The following is a 24,741-nucleotide window of genomic DNA, read 5'->3' as shown; positions in this document are numbered from 1 at the left end:
TACATGCAACTCCTTACATAAATGTTTAGCTGTGGTTCTTTATCACGTTGTGCAAAGCTATGACGTCCCCGTGCCATCGTTCAGATGTATATAACGTCAGAAAGTGCGTCCCACTACGGTCCTCCTCCTTGAATAGGCTAGATGTTTCCTTTCCACGAAAATAATGTGCTCGTTCCGAGCTGGGAGCGAGTACCTGCCTCGACGCAGCATCCCAATGTAGCGCTCAACTGGTTTTATTACATAGCTCCGGAGCCATAGGAAGCTGTAATGACCCCTGAGTCAAAAGGCGCTTGACGAGTCTTCATCGCGGTTTGCAAAAGTTGTTAGGCAATGTGAAGAAACGCAGTAACAAGAAAGAGGAAAAAAAAAAATTAAAATTAATAAGGTAAAATAGCTTTCACTGCTGACGTTGGCACCCATTACTTTTGCATAGACCTCAAAATAGACAAAGGCATCAAATAACTTCTCTTCTTTCATGCAGGCACACGTTCTCGGGCCGATCGTGTGTTCTTCAGGGGCTGCGTCCTGCTGTGTATTCCCACAGTGCTTGGCACAGCGCAGCTCCAAACTCAATCAGGGCCTCTGTGTGCTACTGCTGAATTAATAATAGACAATAAACCCGATGTAGATGCTAAAGTTTTGCTGTGAAAGAGGAACTGAAAATAAGACTTTCTGTGGAACCTGCCTGGAGCTGTTGTTTTTCATGGTATTACGTCTCTTGCTCCATTTACTGCTGTTCTGGCACACGGACGAGCACCGCCAGGACCAGCCGTGCCTCTGGGAGACGTTGCCTGGCTCGGCCCACGTCGGAAACTCACCAACACGGGAGCTGGCACTGGAACGTCCCTTCAGGGTAGGGGCGAAGGAGAGCTGAGGTGAAACCGGAACAGGGCGGGAGCTGGGGGACAGGAGATAAATTATTCACCCTCCCTCCATCGACGCCGGGAAATCGGATAGGACCCAGCTGAAGAAGCTCCCCCAGACTTCCCTGGACTGGGAGCTGCGCGAGCACCCTCGCGGGACGGCTGATGTGACGCACGGCTCCGGCTGAAACGTCCCCTGAAGCGGCTCTGGTCCTCAGCCTGAAATCCCGCACCTCCTGGCCGAGGAGGGGGAAGGAGGACCTCCCTAAAGGACCCGTGTCTGAGGGGCAGGAGAGGGTAACGGGGCCGGGCAGAGCTGCCCGCTTTGCCCAGCCGCCTGCCCAGTGGGGCTGGGCTGGCTAAAGACCAGGCGAGGAGGTACCAAGAAAGCGATGCTGCGAGACGTGGTCCCTCCACGGACCACCACGGGTTAGCGCAGGGACGGACGCCCTCCCGGCCTCGCGAGCTGCCTACCCGATTTTTCGCGTTGCTGGAGACACGGGACACGCACCCAGCGACTGGGAGAGCCGAGGGCTTCATCCAGCCCGCGCTCCAGCAGCCGAAGGCCGGTCCCCTTGGCGGAACGACTCCTGGCCGCTCGCTCAAAATGTCGGGGTGTCGCGTTGCCTCTGGGTCAGCCTGAGAGCCCCAGCCGAGGTAACACGGGCTGAACCCCGGCTCCAGAGAACTGGCACGGCATCAGGCATCCAGGTGGCTGGTAAAGCTAAGAGCCCAGCCAGCTCAGCTGATGGCCACATCCTGCTACCTACAGCCCCTCTCTGGGGTGAGGATGCAGGACACGAGCAAAGCGAGGGAGCCGATGAAGCCGCCGGGTGGTTGAGATGGTATTAGATATATCCATGAGGTTATCTGTGGAAAATAACCAAACTGCTGAATAATAAGATCCACCCCCACCACATCCAGAGGCTGAATAAAATGGGAGTAAGTAGATACTTTTGTGTTATTATAAGGAACATGAGCCTCAATCCACCACTGCCCGCGGTACGAAAGGGGATGCAAACCCAAGGCCGTGAAGATGATGGTACCCAGAGCTGGGTGGGCTGGAGCTTCCCACACATGGGGCACCCAGAGTTTGCCCTCAGATCTCCTGGGGCTTACAGAGAAGAATGTGTTTGACAAACACAACACCGTGGGGAGGTTGGTGTCCCCGGGGACGGCTCCTGCCCTGTCTCCTCCCTCCCTGCCAGGGACTGCGGCACAGCGTGGAAGCCATCCGAGTTCCTACCGTGGGGATGCTGACCTGTAGCATGCGATGTAAGTGCTGCACATTATGGTTATATCAAGTTACTGCAAACATTAATTAACCAGTTCAAGCAAACACCTACCTATAGAGCCAAATCCCGCCGCCAGCTGCGCAGGTATAAGAAAGCTAAGCCATTCAGCGTGGGGAGGCTGGTTACCCAGCTAGCGTGAAATAATTAAGGAGGGCATATCCAAGAGTTAAACACACTTCATCAACTCCCAGAGACCTTCCACCTCCCGTCCCCAACTCCGGTCCCTGCGGGTTAAGTAAAACCCAACACTGGAGGCTTTGCTGGAGGGGCTCTGTGTGCAAACCTGTGGGAAAAAGCCTGTACAGACCGAGAGGTGCTTTGTTTGGAGGACATTTCATTGCCTGCCCTAACCTGGCAGACAGCAGGAAGGGAACCGGTACGAACTGGAGGGCTGAGGGTCCAGCCATGCTGGCGCTGCAGCTCATCTTCCCAAAACAGAGCTGCCCCATTCCTGGAAACATTCAAGGTCAGGTAGGACGGGGCTCTGAGCAACCTGGTCTAGGTGAAGATGTCCCTGCTCATTGCAGGGAGGGTTGGACTAGATGACCTTTAAATGTCCCTTCCAACCCAAACCGTTCTCTGATTCTATGGCTGGATAGAATGGAGGAGTGTCCATCCCCTACCTCCAACCTGCTCTTCAGAAGGTGCCCCACAAAGGAGGAGGGATGGCTGCTCATTTTTTAGGGTGCTACTCCTAATGGGCAACCAAGGGTGGGCTTTAAATGCTCTTTTATCTCCCCCATGCATTTGCCTCTAGCTCCTGCACTGAGCTCTTGAGTTGTGGAGCTGATTGGTAGACTCTGCCAAGAAAATGGATTTGGATTCGGGCAGAAGGAAATGGCGCTAGAGGGGGTCAAGCACGTTCCCATCCCACTTGCTGCTAACCTGACTCTGCGTAGGTGTGACCCGGAGGCGAGCGGGATGTAAGCCATCCAGCCGGTCATTCTGCTTCGTCAGCCTCCGTGCTGATGGTCGGGTGCAGCACCATCGCTCTGCCTGGGTCCGGAGTGGAAGCAGCTGGTTTTGCTGCGTACCTGGCTTGTTTGGGCGGGTCCAAACCCTGTTCATCCAGAACACTGGAGCATTTCGGACACCTGTTTAGCAAAACCAAACCTCTCCCCTCTTCATTTATCTCCCCTCTTCCATTCATCTCCCCCAGTTCATGGGGATTTAGCTTTCAACGCAGGAACTTTTGTATTTCTGGGCCCTTCAGAGATGTCCTGGTGCTGTAAGACCTTACAGAGTGCTCACAGTATTCCCACCTTGCCCTTCGGCCGGCTGCTTCCAGCAAAGCTTCTGCCTGGCTTGAGTTGAGTATCTCCATAATGAAGAGCAAGAGGAGTCCCGTGGTATGCCCGGTGGAAACGCGGTGCAGAGCATTCTCTGCTCAGCTGAAGCATTTGAGCAGTTGGGCTTCAGTTGTGTTCAGGCTGAAGCGGACAAGCAGACTCAAAACAGTTTTGGCTTCCGCTGCCGAGCTTAGGGAACCACCTTACAACCCAAGGGCTTGCTTTTAATTTCGGTCCTATTAATATAGATTATCGGGGACTCTGCAGAAGCCAGCGGACTGCTGGTACGCAGCTACTCTGTGCAAAAGGCACAGGCCAGGGAGCTTGAGCCGCCCCTAAGGCTGGGTGGCTTCTCCCCAGGCATCCCTTCCTGGCTGTGCCGGTGGCCACGGTGGTACTGTGGACTCCGGGGAAGCCCAGGTGACCCCCGGGGCTGCAGCCTCAGGGATGCGAGGTGCGTATCTTGCAGTCTCTGCCTCCTGGAGTCAAGGGGCCTCACCAAAATGTAGACTCCCCGTGTTCGCAAAGGGCCTTTTTCCTGCTGCCCCCTCCCAGGGACGCGGTGCCTGGAGGGCGAGGGGTGTCAGGAACGAGAGCCCGAGGCTTTGCTGCAGTGCGATTTTGAGGCTCACCAGGCACCTCTGCCTGGGAGCAGGTGCCCGGCGGGGGTGCAGGCAGCTGCCTGCACCCAGGGAGCACCACTGAACGCTCCCCTCGGATAACGGGGTCTCACCCAAGGGGGCCAGCCTTCCCCCTCTGTGGGGGCTGCAAGCGGCTAAATACTTGCGTCGGGCTGCGTGGCAGAGGGGTGACGGGGGTAGGGGGTGTGAGCGGGTGGGGGCTGGCCCCGCACTTCTGCTAGGCCCTACCAAAACAAAGCGGGGCAGCACCCCTGCCTCCCTCTCCCTTTGTGGTGGTGGCGGGGCGCCTCTGTCCTGGGGAGGGGTTCACACACAAGCACACCCCACACCCCCATGCGGCACCCGCCGCGCCCTCGCCCTCCCTCGCCCCCCAAGCACCCCCTCCTCACACTCCTGCCCCACGGACACCCCACGCCTCCCCCCCAGACATGCCCACTCCCCCCGCCCCGCGATGTGGCGTGGGCGGCGGCGGCGGCGGCGGGGGAGAAGGGAAAAGGGGTGGGTGCGCGCTGCCGGCGCGGCGCGTCCCCGTGGGCGGGAGCGCGCGGCTCGTCGCCGCCGCCGGGCTGCCAGGCACGGCTCGGCTCGGCGCGGCTCGGCGCAGCCCGGCACGGCTCGGCGCAGCCCGGCACCGCCCGCCGAGCCCCCCGCCCGCCTCCCGCCCACCCCCGCGCCGCCATGGACGGGGGCGCCTTCGGAGCGGGGAAAGCCGGCGGCGCCTTCGACCCGCACGCCTTCATCCGGCAGCCGCACACCCTCCTGCGGCTCCTCTCCTGGGTAAGGCCCCGCCGGCCCCGGGGGCTGCCCCGGCACCGGCACCGGCACCGGGCGGGGGGGGCGTCCCGCCGGGCTGCGGGGGGCGCGGGGCTCCCTCCGGGGCGGGCAGCCGCCACCGGCCCCAACCCCGACCTTTCTACATACCTGCGTGCGTGTGTGTGTGTGTGTGTGTGTATATATATATAACCATTATGTTATATATTATAGCCTATATTATTATATAGTATTGCAATTCTGTGCTATTATCTATATCTATTATTATGTATTTTATATATGCTTGTGTATGCATATGTATCCACACATATAGATATGCATATGTCCATTGGTATGTCTCCACACATCTAGATCCATACACACACAGAGATACATACGTATATGCCTCCATAAGCATTTATGGCTAAATCTCTGTGTATATATGCATGTACGTTTGGATATAGGATCTATCTCTGGGTTTATATATCTCCATATGTATATATCTCCATATACATATCCACATATATGCGTGCGCACACAGATGTACAGCCGTATGTACATATATATCTGTGTGTATGGATATAAGGCCATATAGATATAGGGCCATATGGGGTGACAGCACTCTGGTTTGGGGTTTCTTCCCTGGGGAGGGAAGGGGTGAGCTGGGTTGGACTGTGACCCCGTCTCCATCTCTGCTGTTTTGGGGGTGGTGGGGGTCTTCTCCCCCCCAACCCCCCCCCAACTCCCCATGCCGGTGGGTTTATGGTGCGCGTGGGGAGGCAGCGGGATGTGGGGTGACGGGGGGGAGCTGGGGGTGATGCCGCAGTCCTGGCGTGGCTCTCTAGCGGGTCGGGGCTTGGGGGTCGCTGGGCTCTGGCCGTGCCAGGGCAAGTTGTGGGGGGGGCTATGGAGGCTGGACGTCGCTCTGTGTTTTATCCTCATCCTCTCACCCCCCCCCAACCTCCTTCCCCTGTAATGCTTTCCTCTCTGTAATTTGTGGGGAAGGGTGCAGGGGGAAAGGGGGTCTAATGGGGGCGGTGGGAGGGCGCAGGGTGCCAGGGGGAAGGTCTCTCCCTCTTTCCGTGACGCCGATCCCATGGCTGCCCGTGGGGCCGGCGCGTATGTGCAAGAAGGTCATTGGGATTAAGGGAGCCAGAGCTGCAGCACCGAGCCGGCGGGGGAGAGATTGAGGTCTCAGCTGGGAGCGGGGAAGGGAGAGAGAACGGAGGAGACACATGCGCACCGGAGCTGGGAGGAGAGGTGTCAGGCTGGCTTTGGGAAAATAAAATAAAAGCAGTGCCAGGTGGGGGAAACGAGGAAGGAAAGGGAATGTGGCCCGGCTTGCTGCTGGCAGTGGGGAGGCAGCCCTTGTGCTCCCGGCTGGGTGGGTGATGTCCCCTCTGGGTGACGTGACTCGGAGGGCGGCCGGAGAGCCCCAAGACAGCTGAGGACATGATTAATGCGGGCAGTCTGTCCGTCCATCCATCTGCCTGAGCTTGTTTACGGTACAGCACATGACGCCGGGAGCGGGCTGGCCGTGCCGGGGCTGCCGCTGGGCACCCGGCGAGGGGGTACACTCGGCCCCCGCTCCCGGGCGGGTGGAGCGGAGCCAGCCTGCGTGCCCGGGGATGATGGACGTGATGTGACCTACAAAGGCTCTCCCGTTGCTAATCTCTGTGGCAGAATTTCCTCTTTCTCTCTCTCCCTCTCGGTCTGTTTTTTTTTTTTTTTTCCCCTTCATCCAAGCACTGCGGGATTTTGGCTTCCCAGAGGTGCCAGGTGAGGGAGAGAGAACAGGAAATATGTTTATTTTTTAATTAGGCACCTACCCTGCTTTGGAGTATCTCGGACACTGTCAGCTCGCTCGCCGAGCTCAGCTCCGCACCCTGCAAGGTCTCCCCAGGCAAGGAGTGCTTCCCGGGGACTGGCATCTCCTTGGGACCCCACGTTGTTTCCCCCTGCCCGTCTGACCTTGACAGAGGACAGAACAGGATTTACCCTGGGCACTTCACTTGGCCGTGGAAATTAAAGTCCTTTTGCAGGAGCTGGAGGTGCTCCAGGTCAGCGGTCCAGCGAGGGAGGCTGGCCTGGCCATCGTGGTGCAAGGCTACACGTGCACCTCTTCTCTCCCGAAATACAAGTTCCTTCTCCTGCTTTTCCACTGGCTTGGTCTTGTCTGTCCTCCCAAGCATCTCTCCTGCCACAAAGCCGGGGAGCCACAAGCTCACCCCAGATATTTAGTTGTGGTTTTGGTCTTTTTTTTAACTTGAGACCAAGAGGGGTCCTCATGGGCATTGAAGGCTGTCACAAGCATCAGACCCTTTATGGCCCCTTCCATAAATTGGCTGAACTTTGCTGAAAAAAGACTAGTTCATGGTTTTTTTGCCCTTCTCACTCCCTCTGGGAGAGGGTTCAGCGGCTCCAATGGGCAGGGCCTTCCACCATAAATCTATTCGTGGCTGGGTTTTTATCCTTCTTTTTTGTGCTCTTGTGCCCTTCAGCTTAAATGGTGCTTTTCCCTCCCTGGTGTTTTCCCCTGGGTATATTTATAGACTGCGATCGCATCCGCGCTCAGCCTTTCTTTTGCCAGGCTCTACAAGCCAAACTCTTCTGGTGGCGAAGGGCTCTCCCTCCCTGTGATCTCTCTGAGAGTCCTTCCTTTCACCTGCTCTGGCGTGCACTGGAAGCCCCTTGCCTGCCATCTCCTGAGATCTCATTTGCCTTTATCCTGCTCGTGGCGTGGGTGGCCCATCATCTCCCCGGGGCAAGCTGGAGACCTCTTTCAGCCCGTTTCACGTGATGAGCTTTCACTGAGAGCAGAAATTCTCGTGATCGCTTCCCCAGGCAGTGACCTTGTGCTCAGGTCATGCTGCCTTTTAGCAGACGTTATGATGGCATGGAGGTGCATATGGCTTTTTACCAACAGGCAGCAAAACTGGCTCCTGCCCAGGGAGTTTGCAGCCCAATTGAGATGGCGGCAAATCTCCAGGGAGAGCTGCAGGATCAGGAGCAGATGGGGCGACCAAAGCTTCTGTGTTGCTCCTTGCTGAGGAGGAGATGGGATAGGTTTGACAAGGAGGATGCTAAACTATGGAAAGAGGTTAGCAATTCTGGAGCATCTGACCACTGCGACAGTGTTGTGAGGCAGCTCAGGTTTCTTGGGCGTTTCGGAGGTCAGGCCCAGCAGAGTAAGTATGTGTAAGCTACAGAAAGGTTGCCTGGCATGGGTGCGGGCGAGCGGTGGTGGTCCTGCAGAGCATCCGTCTCAGGTTTGGATGTTCAGCCTCAGCACGAGCCATTTCTCTGCTGCTGCCTGCCCCAGATGTGCTTGCCTGGATGAAGCAGCACCTTGTAGCACAGGGAGGCAGCCCTATGGAGCAGTCCCTCCTGAGCATCCCTGCTGAGGATGCCTCCAAGGGCATCTGGATCTTGCAGTGAGGGGACTTGGCTGATTTGGCTGGACTGAGGCTTGCCGATGAAAGCAATGTGCTGCTGGAAGATCCCAGAGGCTTCCCCACCTCTCTGTGCGGAAGGGCAGAACAAATCCCTCCCTATTCCCGGTGGCAGTGAAGAGAAGTCAAGCAGCTTGCCCTGTTGTGATGGGTGGCTGGGGTTTAATCCCAGTCCTGGTCTTCCAAGGCATTGCTCCATGCCGTGCCGCTTCGCTTGCCGCCGGCTGCAACACGGAGGTGTGCTCTGAGCTGAGCGGCATTGCACAACTGGTGCCCCACAGCAGACGAGACATGGGTGCATGGGTGAGTTTTTTACCACCTTAACATATAGACCTGCATTCAGCCTTCTTAGGCGACCCAACAGCTGGAGCTAGTGGAGCTGGGTGACCCACGCCGAGCTAGAGCTGTGCTGTGGTGCGTGGCTCCAGGATCGTTCTTGAAATAAAGCAGGTGAGCGTGGGCATATCCCTGCGTAATCCCGTCGTGCCCTGACCCGCAGTGCTCTCCGCAGCCGGTGCGGGGGAGCTGGGAGGCTCCTTTGCAACCCGCAGGCGTTGGATGTAGAGCTGGCTCCATAAATAAGCAAAATGCTAATTGAAACAGGTTGTTCCAGGCGCTCCTGACTGCTTGGAAACCTGCTCGCTGGAGAAACTGAAGCGCTGCTCGATGTAAAAGCCTAACAAGGCAAAAGTAACTCCCTTCTTGGAAGCTGGCCCAGCTAGGTGGCTTGCGTGAGAGTATTTCCAGCTGCAGCCGTGCAGGGAAAGCAGCCCATTAAAACTTGCCACACAGATTGAGACACCAGATCTCTCTCTGACGCCAAGGGCACTGCCCCTCCGGAGGGAGGTTCAGCGAGGAGAGGAGCTGCCTGCCCTCCATCTCCTCCTCCATCACCTGCTGCCGTTGCCACCACAGCCCCTGGCTGGTGGGAGCGTGCAGACGTTTTGAGCCAGGACGAGAAACGCTGTCCCCTGTCTCTGCAGGCGTGGCACATCCCAGGCAATTCCGGCTGAGAAGACAAGGCAGGTGAAGCAACAAGGACAAGGCAGGACAGCAACTGTGTCCCCAGCCTCGCCATGACAGGCTGGCGCCTGCAAGCTGGAGGATGGGGGCAAGCCCCAGCGTGGCAGGGAGCTCCGTCTCTTGCCTTGCCGGCAGGTCCTGGCTCATCGTGCTGACGCCCTGCTTACAACACCCTTTGCCTCTTGCCCCCACGCTGCCCTTTGCCTTCCGGAAAGGCAAAGGCGTGGGCTTGCGGTGGCAGGTAAACTGAGCCTTAGAGCCCAGGGGCCACATCAGTCTGAAAACAGCTGCAACCTCCACCTTCTTTCTGTCCCAGCTAAATTTAGCTGAGATGTTCCCCGTGTTTGTGGACCATAGCTCATGCTCTCTGCCTCTGCTCCTCCATGTGATCTTTGCCCCAGCCACCATGCTCGCTGGCTGCACGATGAAAGAAACGCAGTGGCTCAAAGCATGTGCTTTCGGACAGGCCCTAGGTACCGTTCTTTATGGGATCCCCTTCCTTGTGTTGGCTTCAAAAGGGTTTTTTGGGGATCGTTGTCGCTGGGATTGGGTGAGAGGCCATGTCAGAAGATGGCAATAGAGGTGCAGAGCCACGGGGTGCTTCGGGGTTGGATACAGCAGGTCGCGTTGTTTCCAGCATAGCATTTCCAGGAAAGATCTTGGAGCAGGAACAAATCTCTTGTTAATGGCATTTGCAGATAAAAATCTGAGAAATAGTACATAAGGACCAAAGGCAGTCAGAAATATGAGCAAAAAAATAAGATAATAGTAGGTAATCTGCTATTTCAAAACATGAGAGGCACACAGGTGAGGAGCAGAGAAACTGCATGGAGATAAGACATGGCTAAGGCAAACATCTGTGGCAAGACAAGGCAGCAGAGAGGACTAGCGTGGCTGAGAGAGGAGCGGACGCAGGTGGCAGTGGATGCGGTCCTCCACCTAGGTTGGCACAGCCAAGCCAAGGAGCGAGAGATGTGTTGCGAGAAAGAAAACTGAACTCTTCCTTATGGAAAAAGATGCGACTTTTGGGCGGTCACTTCGCTGAGCAGCAAGCTGGCAATGTAGGCACCATCTGGAAAGCACAGAAGGACCTGGATACCACCACGGAGGTGTGGCCATGGGGAGCTGTCACTAGCAGCGGTGGGACAGAAGATGCTGTTTGACCACGAGAAGAGTCCTGTGGGACTGGACGGAGCTTCCTGAAGTTGCTCTCTGGGACACAGCCTCCTCTTACACCAGTGGGCATCTTCCCACTGCAAAGCTCTTCCTCCCTCCCTCCCTCCCTGCTCAGCCCAGGCCTGGCTGTCGTTGGAGGCTTCCCGGCTGCTGGCTCCTGGGGTGCCCCAGCGTAACCCGGGGCTTGGGCTGCTGTTGGGGAGAAGATCGACCCGGGCACAGGTCTGGCGGGAGGCGGAAGGGTTAATGGCCAGCCTGTCGGCTGCCAAGCCATGTGTGAAAAAAAGCTGGCTGGCCAGGAAAGCCTGTCCCAGATCCCGTGGCAGGAATTAGGGATGCGGAGCCTTTCTCCTTTCCATCACCTGCTCCGGCTCAGCCCCAGCTGCGGAGCTGGTGCCACGTGGCTGCTGGCCAGGGAGGGTGGGCTGGGAGGGAGCTGCTGGCGTACCCGTGCTCTTCCCCCGTCCCGTGCTCAGGGGAGTCGGGTACAAGTGGATAGGGGAAGGCTGGCCCCTTCTAGCACCCGCGCAGGGCTCAGACATGCCATCGAGACTGTGGGCAGGAGTCGTTTGCTGCCTGCATGGTGCCGGCTGGAGGGAATAAATAGAGGCTGCCTGTTTCCAAGCTGCCAGTCCCATGCGTATCAAAAGCTGCATATGTTTCCTTCAAAATGAACTAAATACAAGTAGATTTAATGATGATGATAATAATAATAATAAACCATGTCTGTGCAGGGCTCTCCAAAGCTTTCCAGAGACTCCATTTGTGAGTAGCTGAATGAAAATGAAAGCCAGATCATCTCTGCCAGTTTATCGTTTGCACTCTCCCCCGCTCTTGCTTTCTTTTTAAACAGATTTATTCCTGGTCATTACCAGATCAGACACAGAAGAGGTTATTGCTTCATTCTGCCCGAAGTGGATTTGATTTGAAGTCCCACAAGGAATATTATGCCACCAAGCTATTTCCTCTCCATAACAGAATAAAAAGGGGGTTTGGGAGAGGGAGAGGCAACACGCAGTGCGACAGAGCCAGTAACCAGAGGGCACCGCGGCAAGCCCAAGCAGGCAGCTCGACAGAAACCCTCTTCAGCCTCATCCCCGCTACAGCCATCGTGGGGATCTCGGGGATGAAGTCAGGAGGCAGCGTGACAAATTCCTGGGATGAGGTACAGGAAAATCCTAGTGCACTGCTGGAGGCTGGCCGTGCTGTGCATCCATCACATGATGCTCAGGAGCGACTGATGCACAGCTGGGGATGGGCAGCGTGGTGGAAAGCCTCACGTGGTGCTCAGGAGGTTTCGCCGGGCTTTCTGCAGGGCTGACCCTGCAGCAGGGAGGTGTGGAGGGACCGGACGGCCTCTCTGAGGGCTCATCTCTTGCCTTTGCCTCTGGCAAAATCAGATCACCCAGTTCAGTGAGAGAAAAAAAAAAAGGTCTTTTATGGTGGGATGCAGCCTTTTGCCTGTTCTGCGCTTTTCTTGCTGTAGTGAGCCCTTACACGCCTGTCATGGCCAGCACAAGGCCCTTGAGAAACCGGGACAGGGAAACGCTCAGCCTCTCCCCGTCTCCTCCCTGCAGTGCTCAGCATTACGTTCTTTTTGCTGTGTCTTTTGGCAAGCTGCTCTGTCTCTGTCAGGTTTGCAAAGTGCCTGCCTCTGGGCTTTGCTCGGTGTCTCGGAGCTCTTTGACAAAAACAGAAGTCTAGGAAAATCATTGCAACAACCTACGTGGATGAGATGTTTAAGGAGCAGTGAAGTCGAGAAAAGCCAGGTCCCAGCAGCAACGCTGAGTTGGTCAGATCTTCTCCACGTGCTGTTTTCTGTCCCTTTTTTTTGAGCGTAGCCGAATATATTACTGCTTATTAAATGCGCACCTCCAGACAGGCCACACGCCTGCCCAGTTAACATCGTTCTTGTAGGCTTAAGGAAACCCTCTCAGCCTAAAAATCTAGTTACTTCAAGTCCTGTTAACTGACTTAAACAGCCTCGCTGAAGAAATGAGGCCGCTGAGGTGCACAAAGCTGGGGATGGCTGGCTGGTTTTCGTCGCCAAGCGTAGGAAAGAGGCTAATGATCTCCCTCCGCGGAGCGGAAGGTCGGGCTGCGTTTGGGAGCATCGGGATGCAGGGCTGTGCGCCCACCTCCTGTCTGCCTTCGGACAAGTCACTTCCCTGCCTCTCAGTGCTCAGTCAGGAGAAGGCTCCTGCCATCTTCTCCTCGCCTCCTCTTCACAGCTGCATGTGTATTTTGCACCATTTTATTAGTGGCTGTAGGCAAGGCCTTGTGCAGTGAGGATTTGCTATGCCAAACGGGTAGAAGGAACAAGCAGTGGTAACAGAGAGGGGCAAGAGGCTTGTGCCAGTGCTGCTGGTAGCTGGCATTTCTTAAGAAGTGCTGCAGATGTGATGGGAACGGGAATGTAAATGCTTCATCCTTGCAGACTTGGTGCTTTCTTTATAATCCAGGCAGCATTCGTACTGCACCTGCTGCCTGGATCATCTTTGCATGGGCACGGATTGTGAAATCAAGGAAATAAAAAAATATTTGCTCTTTCTAAGATGACTTGCTACGTCAGTGAACTTCCACCCACCCGCCCCCTTACTGACAAGAAGTAGCTGCCATGGATTAAGTCTGCAACAGTTTTTCCTGAGGGCTGCAAGATCTGGGCTCTCATAATTATGATTTTTTCTAGAAAATTGTTTGTCTGTCCACGTGTCGCAACAGCTTCTGGGTACAGACATCACGGAGATAAAATGGGTGATGCTGCCTGTCGGCAGCAGCAGTGATCGCCTTTTCTCCAGCCTCTGTCCAGCTCTGCCTGTCAGTCTGAAACCTCTGTTTTGAGCCTGCCCGTTCTTGCCCAACCTCTGTTACCCAGTCCAGCTCAAGGCTTCTGTCCACAGCAGATCCTCATGGTGTTTTGCTGTGCTACGAGGGCAGTGGTAGGCTGGCCAAGGGAGCAAACCCCCTCCATTGCCAGTAACCTTGTCCTCTCTGCAGCACCAGCGAGCAGAGCATGGACCAGAGCTGATACCAGTAGTGAGGGAAACATGGATAGAAGGAGACATCCCTTAAGCTACTGTGCTTTGGTCCATAAAAGGCTTTCCTAAGGACAAGGAGTACTTTGGAGTGGCTCTTTCAGGACACAGAAGGTAAGCATCTGCAGTGACTTGTTCTGCTTACCGAGAATACCCCGAGTGGAACCTCCCCAGAAAACTCCTAAGATCAGAAGCTTGCCAGTAAATCATACCTTGGGCATCTCCAGGCTGTAAAACAGGTTGTCTTCATAGGAGAGAAGTTGTGGCATCTTGGCTGATGGAAGATGGAGAAAGCAAGTTAGGAATGCCACCTCTGCTTGAAATTTTAGGGAGAGGGAGATGTCCCTCTGATCTCGTGACTCTGAGCTGTGTCGTCACGAAGGCCCAACAGAGGTATAAAGGGGCAAATGCAAAAAGGAATGATTCTGCTTCTTCACTCGCAGATGAGAGCTCTTACAGGCCAGCAGCAAACCCAAAGATAAGAGCAGAGGGAAGACGTGTATCAGGTTATGAGCAGAGTAAACAGAGGTGTCTCTGGGGAGAGGCCATTACAGAAGTTCATTCATCCCAACTGAGTAAACGGAGACACGCAATACAGCTCATTGCAAGGGTCGACCTGGCTCAGGGAATTGCCATGTTACCAGTTTTGAGCCCTAAACCAAAACTGAACACCAGGCTATGGCACTTTTGAGGCTGTTTCTCATCTTCCAAAGAGAAGCTATTCCTTTTGTCTAATGCTATGGAAGATGGGGCACCCACTTGGTAATCCCAGTATAAGGAGGCTGGTACTTCAGGTGGCAGCATCGGTGCTGGTCGCAGCCTCGCATCGGGACGTCACTTCAAGGAGTCTGTCAGCTCCCCCTCAGGTTAGAGGAACACAGCGTTACTGCCGATGGTCCTAGGCAGACCTGTCGGCAAAGCCTGTTGAGAAATTGTGCCAGACTCCCCACTGAAAGAGCCTGGCTGTAATTGTGTGCAATTTTGCTGCCTTTCCCAACTATGCAAGCCGAAATTTTGAAGACCAAACCTCTGCTCCAGGCAGAAGAGATTTTTATTTGATTTTGGTTTTCACGGGTAATTTCTGCAAAGTATGATCAATCTCTATTTTTCAGAAGAATGAGGAGGAGGACAAATCAGTTGTTTTATTTCCAAGCTTAAAAAGCTCTTGTGAACTTTCAGAGAACCCATACAGACCCCACACTTAGGAGCACCGGCTTCCAGCTTTTTTAGTTTGCTCTAGTGTGTCAAAAATATGCCCAATGTCAGCAACCCAAGCGTGACCCAATTATGAGCTTTGGGGTGAAAAAATAGTATTGGCGTCAGCGGATACTTGTTAGAGTTTGGCAGCTGAAATGTGGTCAGCGTTGAGTATCTGTCCAAGGGCTGTCAGGGGCCGTGAGTAAGGTTTTTCCCCTGGTTCTTGATGCCATGGGTCAAACAGCAGAGCTCTGTGCTGCGGATCTCGGGCATCTAACCTCACTGATGATAGATGGTGTATCAGGTTGGTATTAATCAACAGTTAATTTTCCCTGCGTTCACAAAGCTGCTTCTCCACTTTCTAGGTTGTCTGCCGTGTGCTCTCCCCGTGCTTGGTTGGGTTAAGTGCTACTGGGGTCCTTCTGACCTAGCAAAGCCTCAGACCTACCTCCACTCCCTGCAGGAGACTTGGCCACCTCATCTTCTCGTGTGCTGCTTCTCCTCGGGGATTGGGCCGCGGTTCCACGGGTGCCGGGCTCCTGTTGCGCAGACAGTTCCCAGGCTAGCAGAGTGCTCCGGTGACGTCCTAGTGCACGTCATATGTATGTTCACCCTATGCCTGAGGTCCCATTTCCCATCTGCCAGCGGCCCTTGCAGGCAGGCTGCAGGCAAGCTGTTCCTGCCAAGGGTCTCAAGATGCCCTGCAAAGAAAAATCTGTACGTGCCGCCTTAATCTTCCCCTCTTTCTCCTGTGGCTGCAAGGGGAAGCTATTTATTTGAGATGCAGGACTGGGGCTGCTGTAAATAGCTCTTTGCTTTGGTGAACCTGCCATGTCAAAGAGGGACGGCCTTGTGGCAGGAGATGAAGGGTAAGCCTGTGAGCAAAGATCAGATTGGCAACTGCGGATTATGGCATTTCTACCTGGACTCATCCTTAATTCTACCCGATTTAAAATAACACGCAGTGGCAGTGACGGGTAGGGAAGACTCATGGTGACCCTGCCAGGTGGACCTGGAGGGGAGATGTTTGGCCCATGAAATCCTTGGGGAAGGTTGGAGGGTGTCGGCGTACGGGTAAGTGGGCAGAAGGATAGGTGGTGTCATGGGCTGGGCTGATGGAAAACTGGTGGAGAGAGGTATGTGATGTGTAGGGAGATGGGGAGAGCGGGAGCACGGCAGAACAAAGCCACAGAGCTGTGGATTGTGGGAGGGAGGATGGGGAAAAGAGCGTAGTAGCTGGATAGATAAAATTAGTGAACAAATGCGTGGTAGAAACAATGAATTCCTAGAAGGGAAAGGAGTGGGTGGGAGAATAAGTGCAGACTAAGAGGATTTCCACTACTTGGAGCCCTTGTACGACGGCACCCGCACCAAAACCATATCCCAGTTTACACTCCACATCACCTCCCTGTGTGTCTGTGGGAAGCCACCCTTACTCCAGACTCCGACTGCTTTACGTCGCTTTAGATCAGACGGATAAAAAGGCTCAATCTAAAAGTGTCCTATTTTAAGTTAATCCTCAGAAATAAAATAAGACTGTCTCCCCGGTAAATTATCTGTGGCTACAGCCCAGGCAAGGCAGCGGGACGGGAGCTCAGCAGAGCAGAGAGTTGCTGCGAAGGGCGGCTGTCCTGCACAAAGCTCAGCTCCTTTGTGCTGGTCCACAGAGATGGGGCTTGCCCTGATGTGTCTCCTGCCTCCCTCCCCACCAGGTGTTCTCCATCGTGGTGTTCGGCTCCATTGTCAATGAAGGATACGTGAACCGCCCGGACGAGACACAAGAGCACTGCATTTTCAACCGCAATCGCAATGCCTGCAACTATGGCATTACCGTGGGTGTCCTCGCCTTCCTCAGCTGCCTTCTTTACCTGGCTCTAGATGCCTACTTTCCGCAGATCAGCAGCGTCAAGGACCGCAAGAAGGCAGTGCTTTCGGACATCGGAGTCTCGGGTGAGCTTCCTGGCCGGTTGGCCATAATGCCTCTCTCCTCTGCCGGCAAGGGAGAGGGAGGGAGCTTCTGCCACCTCGCAGGCCAGGTTCCTGCTTGCAGGGAGGTCTTTGGGTTCTTTACTCTCTCAGGCCTCCTCTCTCTCTCCTTTCCCTTTCTCTTCTTCTCAGCCAGTCTGGCTGATGCCTCTCTGCTGTTCTCCATAGGCGTAGCTCAGGGAGCCCTTTAGGCTCAGCAGGTCTTGCCTCCCTGCATGCTTGCGCTTGCTAAGGCCAAGTGTTGATGCCTCTGGAGATGGTACTTCCTTCTTTTCCAGCTCCAGGTGATTGAACCCCATATATTTTAACATTAAAAAATGTTGAGGATTTCATGCAGGCTGACTAAACCAGTCCTCCTAGGTTACCTGGCATTCCCCACGTGAATAGCTGTGCAGGACCTCATCTAGCCCTGAGGATTATTCTAACTTACAGTCAGATCTCTCCATCCCCAGTAGTGTGTTGAAGTGACGGACAGAGCGATGGTGCACGTGTGTGTGCATGTGTAAAGCCAGTCAGCAGCAGCGTGAGGAGGAGCTTTGCTCTCGTGCTGGGATCCTGAATCGCTCTCTTGGCTTACTCTGGCCATACGGGCAAACTTCTCCGCATCAGGGTCCCCCCACAGTTTGTCAAAGGGGCCACGAGTGGAGGGAGAGCAGGATCAGGTGCAGCACCTGAACTTGTTTAGGACTTCTGGCTTGCAAGTTTGTTCACGGTTAGCCCCTTGCCTAGCAGTCCTGTGTACAGCTAACAAGAGAAGCGGAAGGACTGGGCCCTGTCTTGCTGCCACTTGGGGATGCCCGTTTCCCTCGCTGCCGGGTATCTGGCTGCGCCTGGCAGAGAGGGTGAGTCCCGCTCCTCCCCACCAGCTGCCAGTCTGGACTTGGGGCTCCCCCCTACCTTCACCCCTTTCCTGGGGGTGCAGCGTGTTAATGGTCCTTCAGCACCTTTCCTCGTGTGAGTCCCTTAGCCTGTGCTGTCCTGAGCAAAGGCCGGTTCTCTGTGCACCTGCAGGCCGGCTGCTTCCCACTCTTCTGCAGCTCCCTTGGAAGGAATTGCTCTTCGCTTGTCCTTGCAGGACAGGGTTGCGAAGCAGTGGCTGTTTCAGAGAGCCCAGGTGATCACTCCTCTACTGGAAGCCCTTCAGGCTCCCTCCCAAGGCCAAATGCAAGTCCTGTGATCAAACACAAGCAAATGAACTCTCTTGAGGTACTTTCTGCCGACACCTACCGTCACCTTGACAATTTAGCCGTCAGCAAGCCTGCTAGCTCGCTTGGGCTTAGACAGGCTGCGCAGTCAGAGTTTGGCCCCATCTGCAACACACTGGTGGGTCTTGTGGGGTTGAAGTTTTCACAGAAACATGATGTGTTTATGTTCTGTTCACACATACCTTCTTGATGTCTCTCCCCTCCCCCTTTGGCATGCTGGTGGTGGTCCATCCCAGCCTTTTGGGCATTTCTTTGGTTCGTTGGCTTCTGCTTTCTGACCAACCAGTGGCAAGCTTCAAAAGAAGAGCACAACCCAATGAATGAGGGAGGGGATGCAGCCCGAGCAGCCATCACATTCTCGTTCTTCTCCATCTTCACCTGGGTGAGTACAGCAGCCGTGATGTTGGATCACATGTCCTCTGCGCTGTATTAGCTTGTGGGGAATGGAAGGCGACTGGCTAAGAGTGATTCCCTCTGAGATGTCAGTTCACATGGCTTCTGAGAAGGAAAAGCAGGAGGGGAGGTGGTTAGGAGGTAAACTTGGGAAACAAGGACTCAAAAACTTAGATGGAAGAAGGTGCTAGAGTATTAATAAGCACAATGGGAAAGAGGGTCCCATATCCCAGTAAGGAGTGTCCTTGACAAACCTCTAATATGACCTTGGACAAGCCAGCTCCCCAGGCATCATTTTGCCTGTGTGTCAGAGGACTTTAACAGCATTTTCACCTCACAGACACTAAGCAAAGAAGGGAGCTCCAAGCCAGAGGTTGCACCCATCTCCCTCCCTGCTTTGTTCCCATCACGTGAATGTCATCAGTGGCCACAAGAGGCTGTGGTCGACGTCCGTCTGGGCTCTCCGTCTGCACCCACGACTGCAGTGCTGCCTCACTGGGTCGCCTCTTAGGAAGGTGATGGTGCTGTCTCTTGAGACTGCCCTTTCCCCAGCAGTTCTTTATTGCTAGTTTCCTGGAAAAAACCTGTGGTGTGCAATATAAATATCCCAAACGATTTCCTCCTGTCTCTGAAAGCACCAAGCCCAAGTGTTTTTTGTCTGAAGTGACAGGATAGTGCCAAGCAGGAAAGCATTTTAGGCCAGTCTCCATGCGTAAATCCTTGTGGCTTTATCTTCTCCTCTTCCTATGGGCCTTAACACTGGGCAGGGGCCAGGTAGGAAGGGTGCCGTAAGACCACGAAGCTATCAGAGAGGAAGGGGGGCTGCAAAGGGTTGTGCAGTCAGCACCCTCGCCAAGTTGACACCAAGTGGGGGCAAGGGACAGCAGCGTGTGTGTCCCCCCACGAGCGGCATCCTGCACTCGAGTGCTGCCGAAGGCCGCTCGCAAGCTCCAGCAGAAGGTGTGATGAGGAGCGAGGCTTTTTCAAGGGGTCCCCCAGGACCTTTTTTGAGGTGCCACCACCTGCAGTGGTCCTCCCCGATGCATGGGCTTGCAAGTGGCTAAATAGGCATTATCTTCCTCTGGTTCCTTGGGGTTTTTATTTCAATCAAATGCTCCGGTTTGCTCTTCCTTACTGATTCTCCTCCCCACACCCCTTTCTCTCCTCACAGGGCTTCCTCACATTTCTGGCTTTCCGGAGACTCAGAGAAATTACTTTTCAGGAAGAATACAACACCCTGTTCCCTAACTCCCCGTCCTTGCTGCCTTAGTGCCCCTCACTGATGGGGGAATTTGGGGGAAGAGGTGGAGGGATGCAGCTGGAGGAGGTTACTGAGCACAGACGGTTCCAACGCCCTGACCACAGGTGTCCATGTGTGGTCACGGCAGGGCACGGGGTGGGAAGAGATGGGCCACTGAACCAGAGCGGGCCAGGTTGTCCACTGAATGAGGGATCTCCCTCTGTGGAGTTGGAACCGGCAATTTCTCCTCCTCCTCCTCTGCCCCCTTCTCTTCCTCACGTGTACCCTAACTAATGCTGCGTAACACCGCTGTGCCTTTCTTTTGGTGACTGCTCAGACCTAATACTTCAGCCAGGAGATGCCCTCTGCCCCCACCACTGTATCTCCTCCATTTCGCCCAGCCCTCATTCCCCAAAAACCTCTAACCTGTCACCTACTAGACCGCTTACCTCCTATCAGGGATGCTCTGGGATGACGAACTGTGCCTGCTGGGGTCCGCGATGCTGAACCCCGTGCCCGGGCTCCCTCAGTCCACCAAAGGGCATCCTGCCTGCAGTGCCTGGGGCGGGAGGCAGCAGTACGCTTGCTAACGGTGCCCTGGTCTGGGGAGCAGCCACCTCGCCTCCTGCTGCTCCTTCCCAAGGTCTGTGCTGCACCATGCAGATGTTGGCCAGTGAAGGGGTTATGGGGCATGACCACTACCTCGCTACTCCAGGTCAAATCCTGCTCTCATTCCTGGCCTCTGCAGGCAAAATGGCTGCATACATCCAGCCCGGCAGATGAACCTTCTGCAGTGGAGCTGAGGCAGATTGCCTTTCCCAGGGGCAGGAAGGTCTGAACGGGATAACCACAGGCTGTCTGAGCCTCTGAGACCTGTGCCATGTCGGTGAAACCCCACCGCCAGGCAGGAGGTGCCCAGCACGTCCCAGAGGCAGCAGGGAGCCCCGGCAGGCTGCACGCAGCCGATGGGCTCGCAGCCATCCCTGCCCAGCCCTCCTCTCTCCACGTGGGCTTGCGCTTTCTGTGGGGCAGCTTGAACCTCCATGCTCTCGGGGGTTTTTCACCAGCGATCTTCCAGGTGGGCTTCACACACTAATCCGTAACCACTACTAACCCCACTTTTGTTTGTTTCTCTTTCTCGGTACGTTCCCCCTCTCTTTCTCCCCTCCCCTCTCTGCTTCCCATCTCTTCCCTCCACCTCCTCCCTTAAAGGTGGGCCAGGCATTCCTGGCGTATCAGCGTTTCCGGCTGGGTGCCGATTCGGCCCTCTTCTCCCAGGACTACATGGACCCAAGCCAGGACTCCGGCATGCCTTACGCTCCCTACGTGAACGAGGAGGATGCTACAGATGCAGTGGGGACGTACCAGCAGCCCCCTCCGGCAGATGCTTTCGACACCGAGACACAGGGGTACCAAACGCAGAACTACTGAGCCACCGATGCCCCTTTCCCTTCCCCCTTCCCTTCTGCCCCCTTTCCCACTGCCGGCAGAAAGCCGAGGCACAAACCAGACACGTGCGTAGTGGCACAAGAGGTGGCTCTCAGCTATGCTCCAGCCTTCTGGGTCATCTGTTTTTATTTATCGTTTTTAAAAAAGGAAAAAGAAGAAAAAAAGGTTCCCCCATCACCTCTTCCTTCTCCTCCCCCCAAAACTACCCGCCAGAACCAAATTCTTGCAAAATCCGTCACTGCGTTGTGAGAGGAAGGTCCCCCCTTCCCTCCTCTCCCTCCTGCCTTGCTGCGGAGGGCAGAGTCTGGCCGGAGGGCAGGAGAGGGGCGATGGCACCAGCAGGGCAGGGGAGAGGGTGCTGGAGGCAGAAGGAAAGGGGTGAGAGGGACCGGGGACCTTCCTAGAACAGACGGTGTCACTAAAGGCTGGAGTAGATGTGGGAGCATCCGAATTGGGCTGGAGGGCCTGGTGGCTCAGGGAGGGGGATGGTGTTGGAGTCAGCATGCAGGCATGCAAGGATGGAGGGGGGCTGGAGGGGAGCAGGAATGGCATCCCCTGTGCAAAGCCGGGGGGGCTCTTCTCTCCCACCCACTAGTGAGGGAGGGGTGCTTTATTTTTAGAGGGTTTGGGGAGAAGTGGTATTGGGGGGGGGTGGGCACAAAGAGATAAAATGGGAAGGGAAGGAGCAAGATTTGCAGGTACAATCAACAACCACAGGCACGTCTGTAGGTTACAGCAAGAGACTCGGCAGAGCAGAGGGGCAGTGCCACGAGAGTCACTCCTTCCCCAGCCGCCTTGGATTGAGATGGAGGTGGTTCCCCTCGCCTGTACGTCCTGCTCGCCACTCTTCTCAGACCAGTGTTTAGTGAGGCAGGAGGGGAGCCATGCCCAGTCCCTGGCCCCCAGGCGCAGTCCCTGTGGGAGGAAGGATGGAGGAGGTGGGCTTCTAGGGGGCCCTGAGAGCCCTCATCCCCAGCTGGTTCAATGGGGAGAGGAGAGCTTTGCCATTTCACCCTGGGCAGAAGGAGGAGAAGCGAGCCAGTTTCGCTCCTCTGGTCCTGCTGAACCCTCCTCCGTTCCTCTGCTACCGCAGTGCAAAGCCTCTTGCTGACACCACCTTTGTAGCACACAGGAATGGAGCGGGACTCCCCCGGAAAGAAATGCCGCTGCTGGGATGGCCAGCACGCATCTGGCTCTCGCACAGGGGTGCAACCAAGCGGGGAAGGGTCCTGCCCTGCGCGGCTGCGCTTTGCCTCCCATTCAGATAGGGAGGAGGTCTTGGTGTGCAGAGAATTGGTTGGGGCCGGACTGAGCTCTCTGAAAACTGATCTCACTGTACTTGCCATAGACTATACCTTAGTGCGTCTTCCGCAGCATCTCAGACCCTGGCTGTCTGCAAAGCCTCACCTAGGTGGCAGCAGTGACTCTCAGATAGAGCTCGTGTGGACATCATTCCACACTCCTCGTGATGTTGCTTCAAGTGAAGACACGGCTCTGGAAGCACACTGTTTATTCCAGCATAGAAGTAATGTCTATGCGTGAAGACGGTCCCTAAAGGGAAATAATTCAGCAATAGCCACCTGGACAATTCTCCCCAGCACAGACATCTCTCAGAGCACAAGAAGCAGGGTAGGTCTTGCAGCAGTGAGGAGCTCCATCCCCTGGGCAGCCACCCTGCTCCACACAATGCTGGCCCCAGTAGCAGAGATCAGGAACAGATCCAAAATCCCTAGGTGCTTCCCTGGAATGTCCAGCCTATTCCCCGTAGCACCCTTAGGAGTCAGGAGGACGGGACACAGGTCTACTGTGTGGTTGTGTAAACATCTCGTCTGGAGGACACCGAGGCTAACAGTCCTTCCCCTCTTCCCAGCATGACTCCTCTCCACCTGCCCCACAAGGATAGGCAAGGGGTAGAAAAACGTAGAGCTGCAGGCCCCAAGGGGGAAGCGGGGGGCAGTTGTTCTCCGCTGTATATAGGCACCGTTTCTACCTGCCCGCACCAGCAGACTTGTGCTGCCGGTGGCTCTCCCCATGGCTTGTACTCCCCGTGGCTTGCCCCCCCTCGCTGGTGGTTAACCACTGGTGAGGATGGGAGAGGGGGACCAGCCAGCCCCATGGACGCACCAGGAGGGACCGGGCACACATCCCTTGCTCTGTGTCTGAGAGTGAAAGCAATACTGTAAATAGGAGGGGTATTTTTTGGAGGGAAGCCCCTCGGGCTTCTTTTTCTGTGGGCTTAGCCTAATATTTAGGCTTGGGAGGGGGTTACTTTATTGAGAGAGGTTCGTTATGATTGTGGCTGTGGGGGGAGCTCCCTCCAGTCTGTCTCCCCTGCTGGGGGAGAGGAAAGAACGAACGACGAGGTGGAGGAGGAGAAAAACTAATACTCACCCAAACTCATCTGTGTCATCCTTCGTGCTTTCGTTTTGGGTGTTGGGGAGGGAACCAAGAGGAGGAGGAGGCTATAAATAACCAGCCCTCAGCACAAAAATGTGTTGTATTTTTTGGGAGGAACTGCCCATCACCTGTCCCCTCTCCTCGGTGAGGGGGTGAGGGACCAGGCGCATGAGGAGAGGTACGGACCATACGTGGGGGGTCTACCTGGGGCTCTGTTTTGGGGTGTAGCATGGAAGCAGTTTACATGTCCCTTCTCCCGTCAGAGTTACATAGATGGCTGAGCACCATTTGGGGCTGACTAATGAGCAAGCTTTTCTTTATCCTCTTTGGCTTGCTTCCCTCATGTAACCAGCTGATGGGCTCTGGTGGGCTTGAGGTAGGAATGAGCCTCCCCCTCAGAGCTCTCACTTCAGTGAGAGATGAGCCAGGTGGCTTCATCCTGGGTTACTGCTCATCTCTCTGTCCCTTTCCTCCTTGCTTTGTGTTATAGGAAAGGCATTGGTGTGGCAGGGGACACTATAACAGTAGATACTTGGGCAACTTCTTGCTTTTGCTCACGGGAGAAGGCATACTCTTCTTGGGTTGACTTGCTTTTAGCCTTTGCAGTGGAGGGTTGGTGGTGACAGACCTTGAGGCGGGACTCTCCTTGTTTGCATGTAGCTCTTTAAAGTGCAATTTCCAGTGGTATTTGGCTGGTTCTGCAGCTGATGAGAGATACAGACCTACCCAAAGGGTTGGTTATCTTATCTGAGGCACTTCTGATAAGGTGCTGCCTGTTTCTGGTGATCGTAGACAAGACCTGAGCAGCTGGCTGGAACATGTCCCTTTTAGATCCTAAACGTGGGTGAGATCAGCCCCGCTCTAGGGATTAGGAGATCAGAGGGAAGGCTGTATAAGCAAAATGGTAAGGCGGCTTTCTTCCCCGTCTGCCATTTGTCCGGATTACAGAGGATTACGCATCCCCTGTTGGGAGCAACGGCCCCTTGATGTTTCCTTATCTTATGAGGCCCCCAAGTAAGGGACTGTTTTGTGGAACTAGGGGCTGTGAAGGGCAAAGGGATGATGAAACTTTGCCCCAATTCTACCTGTGGCTTCAGCCTCCTGACACGTCCCCATCCCCGGCTCACCCACGTTCCTACCACGCTGTTCATCACCTCATCACACACCCCTCCCCTCCACGTTATTCCTGGCAGTTCCCTCAGGGGAGGAGGCGTCTTTGTCCCTGCACCCTCGCAAGCACTTGGGAGGACCCGGGAAGGCGGCGTCGCAGGGTGGTTCCCACAGGAGTCTCGGCTCCGGTCCCCAGAGCAGGTACAAGGCAAGGAGCCCAGCGAGGCCACCTCATGCAGC

General features: G+C 55.3%; 1 protein-coding gene across 2 annotated transcripts; it reads left to right on the top strand.

Moving 5' to 3' along the window:
* The first annotated feature begins 4,644 nt into the window (after positions 1-4,644).
* On the top strand, positions 4,645-21,634 carry SYNGR1 (synaptogyrin 1). Of its 2 annotated transcripts, none has more exons than XM_075500427.1 (4): positions 4,645-4,865; positions 16,434-16,671; positions 18,149-18,294; positions 20,758-21,634. In XM_075500427.1, the coding sequence occupies exons 1-4, from the start codon at positions 4,767-4,769 to the stop codon at positions 20,974-20,976; spliced, it is 702 nt and encodes a 233-aa protein (XP_075356542.1). In that variant the 5' UTR covers positions 4,645-4,766; the 3' UTR covers positions 20,977-21,634. The 2 variants fall into 2 exon arrangements, with proteins under 2 accessions (XP_075356542.1, XP_075356551.1); XM_075500436.1 differs by having other exon boundaries at positions 19,477-20,901.
* Positions 21,635-24,741: the final 3,107 nt, after the last annotated feature.

Source organism: Mycteria americana, chromosome 1 (assembly GCF_035582795.1).
Source record: "Mycteria americana isolate JAX WOST 10 ecotype Jacksonville Zoo and Gardens chromosome 1, USCA_MyAme_1.0, whole genome shotgun sequence".
In the NCBI taxonomy this organism is placed as follows: domain Eukaryota; kingdom Metazoa; phylum Chordata; class Aves; order Ciconiiformes; family Ciconiidae; genus Mycteria; species Mycteria americana.
The sequence above is the reverse complement of the archived record's forward strand: the minus strand, read 5'-3'. Positions and strand labels throughout refer to the sequence as shown.